Genomic DNA, 12,154 nt, shown 5'->3' with positions numbered 1-12,154 from the left:
TAAAATAAAAAGTTAAAAAAAAAAAAGTAGCTGTCCCATTCTGCATTCCTACCAGCAGTGTAGAAGTTTCTCCATGTTTCCTTACATTTGGTATTACCAGTTGGTTGGTTTGTTTTTGTCTTTTTCAATTTTGGCCATTCTGATTGGCATGGGATGGTATGTCATTGTAGTTTTGATTTGCATTTTCCTAATAACTAGTGATTTTGAGCATCTTTACACGTGCTCACCTGCTAACTGTATGTCTGGTTTGATATTTTGTCCATTAAAAAAAAAATGTATCCCCAGTCTTTAGATAAATCAAAATACTAAGATACTAACAGGAAACTATGAAGGGAGAAAAAGACCAGACAGTCATTTTCATCCTTCACACTCTAAAGAGTTGTTTAAAATGTAAAACAAACATTGGACGCTGTGGCATGGTTTAGTCACGTCTGACTCTTGCGACCCCATGGACTGTAGCCCACCAGGCTCCTCTGTCCATGGGATTCTCCAGGCAAGAATACTGGAGTGGATTGCCATTTCCTCCTCCAGGGATTAGATGCTGGGCTAAGCATTTTGGAGAAATTCTAGTTTAATAATTTGGGGCACTTTCTTAATACAGTATCTCAAATAAAAAACAAAGTCATGATTGTACAATTCCACGTATAGAAATTCTAGATAAGGCAAACTATTCTATAGAGACAGAAAGCACATCATATCAGCCGAGGCTGGGACCTGGGCAGGGGGTACATCTGAGAAAGGATACAAAGGAAGCTTTGAGCGTGGTGGAAACATTCTTAAAGTTAGAAGGTGATTAGAAGGTGTATAGTGGTTGAACTGTGCGCTTAAAATGAATGTAATTTGGGACTTTCCTGGTGGTCCAGTGGTTAAGAATCTGCCTTGCAGTGTAGGGGACGTGGGTTCAATCCCTGGTCAGGGAACTAAGATCCCACATGTGCTGGAGCAACTAAACCTGTGTGCTGCACCTACTGAGCGGCACGCTACAATTAGAGAGCCTGAGCGCTGCACACAATGCAAGATCCAACGTGCTGCAACTAAGACCTGATGCAGCCAAATAAATATTTGGTTAAAAAATGAGTGCAATTCACTGTATGGAAGTTACACTTCAACAAGTGTTATTGATTATGTCTTAACTGAAGAGATGAGTTAAGGGCATGTGTCTGTAAGCAGAAGCAGCCAAGGTCAAGAGTGTATCATGATCTCAAAAGATTAGAAATCATTCCTCTAACGTCTCTGCCAAGCACATGAAACGGTCTGATTACCAGCAAACTGATGAAGTGGTACAGATCTACAAGAGCTAAAAAATGACATGGCAAAGAAGGAAATATTTGATTACTAGAGCAGAGAGACAGTGAGTGATTTTTTCTCCTATTGTGCTTATTATCTTCTACAACAAAATTTAAAAAAGGAAAAACCCATTGCCTGGCTTCTATTCTAAAATTAGATCTAGGAATTACAGGCAGGTCACAATCACAATCACCAACACGAGTTAAGCCAACACTCTAGTTTGGATCCCAAGCACCTGTGAAATTGCTCCCGGGGCAGGGTGGGGGTGCTTCCTGGTGGCTCAATGGTAAAGAATCCACCTGCCAGTGTGGGAGACAGAGGCTCAATCCCTGGTCTGGGAAGATCCCGCAGGCCACAGAGCAACTAAGCCAGTGCACCGCAACTACTGAGGCTGCGCTCTAGAGCCCGCGCTCCACGAGAGAAGCCACTGAAATGAGGAGCCACCACACCGCAGCTAGAGAGTACCCCCACCCCAATCCCTGCAACCAGAGAAAAGCCCAAGCAGCAGTGAAGACACAACGCAGCCAAATAATAAAATTATTAAAAAAAGAAAGAAAGAAATGGCTCCTGGGGTTGGGGGGCGAGGGTGGCCCTGGAGACGTGCTACATTCTGTGGGCTGCCCGGGGCGGGCAGTGTCACTTGGGTAGTTCATGGGAAATCACTCTTGATGCCTTCATTCTCTTTTATTTTACAACATTATGTGAGGGACACATTTTTCTCCTTGGTGATATATTTATCTGGCAATCCTGTGATTGTGAGGAATTCACAAGCGAAAAATAAAACTAGGAGGTGTCAGACAAACAGAGTACTGCTTAGACTACTGCGGTGACCTTCAAGAGTTGCTGACACTGTCCTCAAGTTCGGTTCTGTTTAGTGTTTGCAATCACATCAAGTAGAGATTCCCATAAATGTGATTTTTTACAGTCTGCTTCCAACAGAAAAGTCTATTAGGCAGACTTGGAAACTGCTTCGTTAAAGAAGTTAAATACTCCTTAATTTTAGTAAATGACAACTTTTAACAATGCTTTTCCCTACCTTTTAAAAAGTGTAACTTAAAAAGATGTATTTCTTACTCTTATGCATTTCGTTGTCCTGTGGCCGGAACGAAACCCAATGGCCCAAACAAAACCCAACAAGCCAAGAACAAAACAAAAGAACACATTTACCAACCCCTATTGAAAGTCCACTTTTTATGCTCAGGTTAAATTAAAACCCAATTACAGCTGCAATTTAAAAAATAGGCAAAAAAAAATTAAAAATAGAAAATAAAAACTGCCAAGTGTGGGAGGGAGAGGCAAAAATTTGGAATTTGGGATTAACATATACACACTAGTGTGTCTAGCGTGTGTGCTCAGTCCTGTCCGATTCTTTGTGACTCCATGGACTGGGGCCCACCAGGCTCCTCCGTCCATGGGGTTTCCCAGGCAAGAATACTGGAATGGGTTGCCATTTTCTACTCCAATCTTCCCAACTCAGGGATTGAACTGATGGCTCTTGCATCTCCAGCGCTGGCAGGCGCCATGTGGGAAGCCCAACATATACACACTACTGTATATAAAATAGATAACCAACAAGAACCTACTGTATAGCACAAGGAACTATACTCAAGATTTTATAACAACCTATAAGGAAAAGAATCTGAAAAAGAATATATACATATATACTCTTTAATATATATCACCAGAAACTAATATTGTAAATCAACTATACTTCAATCAAACAAACCAAAAAAAGGGAGATTACTGAGGCAATAAAAACACCCTAAACAATGAAAAAAACTGGCAAGTGTACCTATTTTATCACATTAGTTGTATTATCGACACCTGAGACAGAGTTGCACTGGCAATTCAAATTCCATAAATGTAAACTGTATGTATACAGAATCTGATATTGATGTTAAGCGCTTCCTGAGCCACAGTCCTGAAGTGACGAGTCAGGGCTGGAATCTACTTACCCTCAGGCAGGGCCACCAGTGCTGCCACCCAGCGCAGCAGCTGCAAGACCCAGGGAGAAAAGGGAGTTTAGAAGAGACAGAGGAGCCTGACAGCCCTGGAGCCTCCCCTCCCAATGAGTGGCTTGTTCACCGCCTGGGTGCTCCTCTTGGGCTTTAAGCTTCCTGACTTATGGTGCTGGCCAACCTGAGACAGGAAAGGGATACTGCCAAAACCACAGATGGGCCAGGAAACAGGTCAGGAAGAGCAGGACAGCCAGCAAAGTGTGGCTCCCAGCAGCACCTGGACCCAAAGCAGGTGCTAGAGGCGTGTATCTCTGGATGGGCCCACAGGAAGAGAGGCATGGCTGTCCATGGATCAGATACTGGAATGGACAGCTCCCTAGCCCACTACCCCACACACAAAGGAGAAAAAGAACTTCAAACCGTCTGGCCATGCGCCCGCAGCTCCACAAGTTCACCGTGCAGTCACTTGGAACTAAAAGGCTGAGTTGCAAATTTCATTATTACATTAAACAGGCACCTCGATCCACGAGTGAGTTTACGATGCTCTCAGGCATGAGTAGTCTTGTCTGTGAATAGTTCTGCAAGCATGGCCTCAGAACCATTATTACCGATGGTCATCATAGCCTTTCTTCCCCAACACGACTGGGCTCACAAGAGGCTCAGCCCCACCTGTCCATTTGCAGGTCTACAATTTCAGGCAAACATGAGACCTGAGCTTAGAGTTGGCTTAGGGCATTCCTGTAGGACTTGTTACCTTTTAATCCCCTATAGCTGCAAAAGAGAGCCCTCAGGAGGGCCTTCTGGCTGGCCCACCGTTGGGGACACTTTCTAAGAGCAACCGCACGTGGAATAGTTTGAAAAACATCAATGTCGATGTCCCAGTCTGCTACCTGTGCTCCTTCCTAAGACTGACCTGCCTGAGATGCATTTTCAGTCCTGCCGTCTCCCTCTCCTCCTGCCCTTATACCATCAGCCCCGTCCCCCACTTCACAAGAAAAAGGTCCAGGGTACCAAAGAGACCATTCAGAAGGCTGGTCTGAATACCAATGAGTGACTTTCAAGCCTGGGTGATAAGGTTCTTCTCCAGCCAAGTGGCTCCCAATTCTTTGCTTTCAGCCAAGTTAAAATGAAAATACAATCAGGATTGTCTACTGATAAACCACAAAAAATATTTTTTTGTGTGATAGAAAATCAGGTAACCTAGGGGATACAACTTGGAAGGAATTTAAATAACTGAGTGAATGCTAGAGCTAAAATCACCCCCTATCCACCTTATGTGAACAAGATTTTCAGGACAAACAGAAACCAAAAACAGAATTGATGCTAAACCCTTAGTCAAGCACAGATACACAGATGGAGTAAAAAAAAATACATGTATCTCAAATTTCACATTTTGTATTTAGTTACCTCTAAAATACACACTATCTTAATGGTGTACTGCTTTAATGGTGTACTAGTATGAACTGCAATAGTTTGATTCAGAAGAAAAATGTTCACACTCAGAGAACTTATCTTCACAGGAAATAGTAAACACTTTGAAATGTAGATAATCATGTATTTTTGTTGCAGAGAACCTGTGATCTTTTAGAGATACCTGCCAAGAGTACCAGAGAGGGGACACGCAGATGCTTTCATTGGCTATCACGGTGGTCCCCTCCCTCTGGGAGGTCCTCTTCAGGCTTGCTGAGAGCACAGTTCCCAAACACTGCTTGTTGCTCAGGGTTGTGTGAAGGGAGACTTTTTTCCCCCTTTCCAAAGCCAGACAGCCACAATTGAGAAATGCTAGTCTGGCAGAAATGCCTATTCCTGATCCTAAAACCCAAACCCAAACAATCACAAAGGAACTTGTGTCAATTTAGGGGAAGAGGGGCATTGCAGTCCCACCAGACACCGAGATGGTGCCTTACCTGGGAGTCTATGACAAATATCAGTGCTCCTGTTCCTCGGAAGATCATCTCATAGTCAAAGGTAGGGTCGAAAAAGTCAATCTGTCCTGGGAAGTCCCAAATCTGAAAATTAACAAAGGAGCTGTTGGAAACGTCCTCCCGGCAGATCTTGTTCGTGCTCTCCAAGAACAGAGTTTCGTTGGGAGACATTTTATGAAAGACGACTTTCTGGATGGATGACTTGCCGCTCCTTCTTAGGCCCATGAGCAGGATCCTCGGCTTTACCTCCGTGCTGAAGGGGTCGCTAAAGTCCAGAACTGGGAAAACCACAAAAGAAGAAGGAAGGTGAGAGGCTGTCACAGTGGTTAGTGAGAGGAGTTTCACTTCCGCCTTACACATGATTTATGATCCACAGGCAATGCTACCTTTTCAAATACAGAAAGCGCAAACTCCATCACCCCCTCATCACCGGGCCAGCGTTTAGTAAGTGAAGAGCCCTGAAAAATGCTGCCTCACCATCTCTCACACCATCTCAGAGGGCCAGAAAACCTGGGCAATTCCCCATCACAAGCAGGAACTCTAGAGTATGAGGACTAGAGGTTTCCTGGAACAGACTATACAGGGAAAGAATCCACCTTAGCATTCCAGAGTGAAGTCCTTCTTTGTCCAGATCATCAGTGTTCGCTAAAGAGATGCTTGTTTATTTGAATTATGCCTCAAAGAAACAATTTTGGACTTCATCAAAATTTAAAACCTTGTTGCTTCAGAGGACACATCAAAAAAATGAAGACAATCCACAGAGTGGGAGAAAACATTTGCAAATCATATATGTGATAAGGGTCTAGTATCCAGAATACATAAAGAACTCTTACAATTCAACAATAAAAAGATAATCCAATTTAAAAATGTGTAAAGGCAATTGCACCCCACTCCAGTACTCTTGCCTGGAAAATCCCATGGACGAAGGAGCCTGGTAGGCTGCAGTCCATGGAGTTGCTAAGAGTCGGACACGACTGAGCGACTTCACTTTCACTCTTCACTTTCATGCATTAGAGAAGGAAATGGCAACCCACTCCAGTGTTCTTGCCTGGAGAATCCCAGGGACGGGGGAGCCTGGTGGGCTGCCGTCTATGGGGTCTCACAGAGTTGGACACGACTGAAGCGACTTAGCAGCAGCAAAGGATTTAAATAGACATTTCTCCAAAGACACACATATGGCTAATGAAAAGATGCTCAATATCATTAGTCATAAAGGCAATGCATATGGAAAAAATGAGATGCCACATCACACCCCACTAGGATGGGTTAAAAAGCATTGACAATAACAAGTGTTGGTGAGAATGTCAAGAAATGGGAACTCTCATACACTGCTGGTGATAACATAAATGGTGTGCTTTGAAAAAATAGTTTGGTAGGTCCTCAAAAGCTTAAACATTGAGTCACCATATGACCCAGCAATTCTACTCCTAGAAGTAAAGAACTTACATATGTCCAAGCAAAAATCTGTACAGGAGTGTTCACAGAAGCACTAGTCATAACAGCCAAAAAGTAGAAACAATCCAATGGCCATCAGCTGAAATATGAATTAACAAAATGTGGTATACCCATATAATGGAATATTATTCAGCCATTAAAAAGGAATGGAGTATTGATTTGTGCCACAACATGATGAATGTTGAAAACATTATGCTAAATGAAAGAAGATACAAAAGATCACAAATTGTTTGATTCTGTTTATATGAAAAGTCCACGACAGACAAATTCATAAAGACAGAAGGTACTTCGTGGTTGCCAGGGGCTGGAGGGCGGGGGAAACGGGAAGTGACCATTAATGGTTATGTGTTTTCTTTGGGGTGATGAAAACATTCTGGGATTAAATAGCAGTGATGTTTGCAGCCCTTTGTGAATATACTAAAACCATTGATCTATATACTTGAAAAGGCAAATGTTATGGTATGTGAAGTATATTCCAACTTTAAAAAACAAAAAACAAAAAACAGCTCATGACTGACAAAAATAAAAAACCAAGTATGAAACCCAGTGAAAGATCAAGAAAATAAACCAACATTTTAAGAAAAATGCAGAATATAGACAAAGATAGAAATGTGGCATTCATGAAACAAGGATAGTTCAGAAAAAGAGCAGTTATGGAAAAGGGTCTTAATGAATCTCAGAAATAGAAACATAATTGGCAGGAGGGGAGGATATATGAATTGAAAAGCAGAATAAGCAGATGAACACGGCATTAGTGACTGTAAAGTCAGCCTCTCAGAATACAGGACAAAGGGACAGAACAATGGAAAGTATGAAGTAAAGGTAAAAGCAACACCAAGAATAAAATTCCAAAGTCCCATTATTCTTCAAACAAGTTCCAACAAGAAAAATTACAGAATATGGGGGAAAGCAATACTGAACTAAATAGATAATCCTTTTCCAATTAAAATGAACATGCCCACAAAGTAAAAAGGAGAAATTTAAACAAAAACATCCCCACACCAAGAATAAGTATAGTAAAACTTCAAAACATCAAGAATAATAAAACTTAAAACTACGAAAAGAGGAAAACTATTACCTACAAAGGAATCATAAAGACATCAGACTTCTTAATAACATGAATGAAAGAAGAGAACAGGAGAGTATCCTATGTCAAGGATGGAAGGAAAATATCTTTCACCCCAGATTTATATACCCAGTCATAGTATGTCTCAAATGTAGGAGAGCAACAAGTGTAGCAAGATGTTTTCCAGGAATTCCCTGGCAGTCCAGTAGTAAAGACGGTAAATTTCCACTGCTGGGAGGCCGAGGGTTCAATCCCTGATTTGGGAATTAAGATCCTGCAAGGCTCCTGGTACAGCCAAAAAAAAAAAAAAAAGACATTTTCAGACATTGAAGGACTCTGAAAGCTTACTGCCTACTTAATCTCTTTGAAAGAATTACTCAAGGATACACTCCTGAAAGAAAATACACTCAAATATGGTGAAATGCAATAAGCAATGGAAGACAAATTTTATTGAAACCTATTAATTTAAGTATTGATTTTAAATTTTGGAATAAAAAATTGGAAACTAAAATTCCAGACAAGGCAGACATGGGAGATTGGTGAGAGAGAGGTAGACAAAAAACAGAATAGTATGGTTCTTGTTAGAAAAGCACAGTTGCGTATCAATTTTTTAAAACAGAAGAATAAGTTTCTCAAAATATAAAACAGGTGCATCACATTAAATTACATACAACCACAAAAATATTTCAGTGCTTATAAATGTCTTCATCTCTTCTCAGTTTATACTGCTGGATGTGGGTGCAGATTTTAACTTCTCTTCAGCAGGGTCTGCAAGACTCTATGTGGAATGATCACTGACAGCGCTGCCCTGCAGGTTGGCTCTCTTCCACCTGGGAGAACGTGGAGGGGATAGAGACCATTGTGGAAAGGGGAGGGAATGTGTATGAGTGTTTACAACATACATAGAGTGGCTGGGAAGTGAAATATACATATGGTTATAATATACACACACAGCTGGAAGTACTTCCTTTTCCCGGCCAAATTCAAGCATGGGCTGCCAACTATAAACAGCTGGGAAATGGTGAGTCAGATCAGCAAGAACACCATCAACTCTGTAGAGACCCCTCCACTGACCCCCATTCAGATGTATTTTATCATATTTAACTATTGTTGTTTAGTTGCTAAGTCGTGTCCAGCTCTTTGTGACCCTGAGGACTATAGCCCACCAGGCTCCTCTGTCCATGGGATTTCCCAGGCAAGAATACTGGTGTGGGTTGCCATTTCCTACTCCAGGGTAGGCTTCCGAGGTGGCGCTAGTGGTAAAGAATCCACCCTGCCAATGCAGGAGACACATGAGACGGGTTCAATCCCTAGGTCAGGAAGATCCCCTGGAGGAGGAAATGGCAACCCACTCCAAGTATTCTTGCCTGGAAAATGCCATGGTCAAAGGAGCCAGGTGGGCTACAGTCCCTGGGGTCACAAAGAGCTGGACACGACTGAGCACACACACGCTGCAGAGGATCTTCCCCGCCCAGGGATCGAACCCAAGTCTCTGGCATTGGCAGGTGGATTCTTTCTCACTGAGCCACCTTGGAAGCCCATATTTAATTGGCATGTACAGTAATACACTGTGTGCCAGGGACCTTGCCAGACATGTCTACAAACTTTACCCACCCAATGAGGAAGAACAAGTCTGTTCTACCCCTGAGGAACTTGGGGCAATGAACCGGCCCAAGGTCACAGGACTGGTATGTACTAGTGCCCTCATCCAGGGCCTTAGCCGTCAATCAGCTGGCTTTCAACTAAAACTGCAACGAAGACACAAGACTAGAAAATACCAGAGTGTGTTATGCATGACAAGAGTAAATGCTGCTAGGGAAACTCTTAAATTTACTTATACGTAGGTGGGTGCTATTTCACAATATAAATGCATTTTTTTATTGTGTACCCATGATCAAAAAGTTTTGTATGCCACTGCTGTTGATCAGGGGAGGTTTCTTACATCAGAAAAGCCTGCTGACGAGACTACTCTGGTGGAGTAGTTAAGACTCCACATTTTCACTGTAGGGGGAACAAGTTTGATCCCTGCTCAGGGAACTAAGATCCTGCATGCTTCATGGCTCCGCCAAAAAAAGAAAAGCCTGCTGGCAAAAATTTTCCTTCTAATCCTCCCCCACTCTCTCAAATATCCCTGCTTCTGAAATCCTATGGGGTTTCTCAGAGGCTCTTGTTCTGCTCTGGGACTGGTAGTCAGGAGCTCCCATCAGAAAAGGAAACAGCCGTGGGTCTCCTGCAGAGGGCTGCCCTCCACCCATCACATTTCCCTGAGCTTCACCCACTTGCTCAAGTTTGATAAGAATCACCTGAGGAAAGTGATCCGTTAAAGAGAATGAAGGAGAGCTGCTTTGAAAAGAGCAATGAGAGGGTCATTAAGAATTTCCTTATGCATTTTAAGGAAAATCAGAAAGGAACTACAGAAAAAAATCTGGGACTAGAGCTGGGACCCCAGAAAGGGCTCTTTAAAAGTGTAGGTGGGGGTTTGCAGGAAGTTGCCAGAGTGAGGTGAAATTTACAAGAGGGCAGTTTGTTCCCCTTTCATAAAGGTTCCCTGAATGTCTGCCAAGTTTGACAGGGCTGAGCCAGGGCTGCAGACACAAAGAAAAACTTCATTTCTTAGTGATTAGAGAGGAAAATAGACAAGAAAAACTGACAGCTTTACAATGCACTGCTATCTAGGTGTTACGGGTTCAGAGAGAAGGCTCTCTGGAGAAATCACCTCTGAGTCTTCTAGGAGAGTTATAAAAGAGATGAATGAGGGAAAGGTCATGCCAGGAAGAAATCTGGCCTTCCTGGAGTTTAAGGAACAGAGTTTAAAGACAAGCCTGCCCACTCTCCAGAGGCCTCCCATAGAACTTAGAATAAAATCCAAATATCTTCTTTCCCTAAAAGGCCCTACCTAGGTGGGCTGCCCTCTCATCCCATTCCTGGTTCATCCTCCCTACCAGCTCCTCGTCCTGCAGGCACACTGGCCTTCTGCTTCACCTTTGGCCTCCACTCGATTGGCTTTCCCCAGGCCTCCCCTGGCTCTTCCTCCCACCCAGCCCAGGGGCAATTTCACCTTCTCTTGCCTCAATGGGCCCCATCACTTGCTAATATCCCTGTGTCTTCTTCATAGTACTTCACTATACAAAATTATCTTTTTCCTTTATGTTTGTCTTGATTTGTTTATCGTTTGTCTTACATATACACAGGCAAAAAACTTGGTAGCACATGGTGTGAGCCCAATAAATACCATTAAATAAGTTAGTTGATAGATTAACAGGCTAAGTTTTGAATGAAATGCAGGGAACTTTGGATTTTACTCTGAAAGCGATGAGGAAAATCACTAAGGATTTTTAAGTAGAGACCAACAGGATCAGGGGCTTCCCTGGTGACTCAGTCAGTAATAAGTCTGCCTGTAACACAGGAGACCCGGGTTCGTTCCTTGGGTCGGGAAGAGCCCCTGGAGAAGGAAATGGCAACCCACTCCAGCATCCTCGTCTGGAGAATCCCATGGACAGAGGAGCCTGGAAGACTACAGTCCACGCAGTCGCAGAATCAGACACAACTGAGCGGCAAACACACACACCAACATGATCAGAAAGCGTGTTCCAGAGACTCACTCCACTTAAGGGGGTCAGTATGGGGACTGTGAAGAATTCTAGAATAAGCCACTATGGCTTGAAAAAAAGATTTTGAGCTAAAGGCACCAGAGTTCTTGAAATCCCTTTTTTGTGTAAAGCAGATCCTCCTCCAAAGAACTCAATTGTCAAAAATCTCCTCCCCAGGAGCAACTCTCATCTTTTTTCGGAGACTGAGACAAAAAGAAGTTGGCTACACCCAAACAATGTCACCAAACCCCCTTCCCCCATCCCCTTTGAAGTCATTTTTCTCTCAGAAGTGTCCCTCTACCCCCTCCTCCTCCTCTCTTAAGATGGTATATAAGTCCCAAATTCTAACTGCCTCCTTGAGTTGAATTTTTTGTGAACTCGCATGCATCAGTATTTAACTAAACCTATTTTTCTCTTGTTCATATCTTTTGTCATATCTTTTAATTTGCAGGACTCCAATTCAGAACCTAAGAGTTTTTCCTCCCTGACAATAAGAAGGAGGTTGTTCTAGAAACACAAATGAGATGAATTTGGAAATGGGCAGAAAGAATGGATCCACGAGAAGCTTAAATTCACTCAATAATACTCAGTGATCCTCTGAACACAGGGGACAAGGGAGAAAGAAATCCCTGGTTCCCAATCTGGAAGATCAAGTGAACAAGGGCCCACTTACCAACTTGTAAAGGCAAAGAGGCTGAACAGGGATCTGAAGTTGTTGAGTCCAGGGTGTCTCTTGGCCTATGGCTCAGATGAGGAAAAGACTGGGGCCTCAGAAGGCAATACAACTATGAAGATGCAGGAAGGTTTGAAGTGGTAATGCAGGTTGCTGAGATGGTCTATGCTTTGTTGGCCCATTTTCCCCCTGATCTTGTT

General features: G+C 42.9%; 1 protein-coding gene across 13 annotated transcripts in view; it reads right to left on the bottom strand.

Moving 5' to 3' along the window:
* RRAGD (Ras related GTP binding D) overlaps nucleotides 1-12,154 on the bottom strand; it is a 38,746-nt gene that overhangs the window by 18,562 nt on the left and 8,030 nt on the right. For all 13 annotated transcript variants that reach the window (XM_086317753.1, XM_086317744.1, XM_086317748.1 and 10 more), the window contains one exon: nucleotides 5,153-5,448. In XM_086317753.1, coding sequence (XP_086173879.1) covers nucleotides 5,153-5,395 — 243 coding nt within the window. In that variant the 5' untranslated portion in view covers nucleotides 5,396-5,448. The remainder of the gene's footprint in view (nucleotides 1-5,152; nucleotides 5,449-12,154) is intronic.

This window comes from Bos grunniens, chromosome 9 (assembly GCF_055505025.1).
Source record: "Bos grunniens cultivar Pamir isolate PY7600 chromosome 9, Bosgru_T2T1.0, whole genome shotgun sequence".
Classification (NCBI taxonomy): Eukaryota; Metazoa; Chordata; class Mammalia; order Artiodactyla; family Bovidae; genus Bos; species Bos grunniens.
This window is presented reverse-complemented; position numbering and strand designations above follow the sequence as displayed.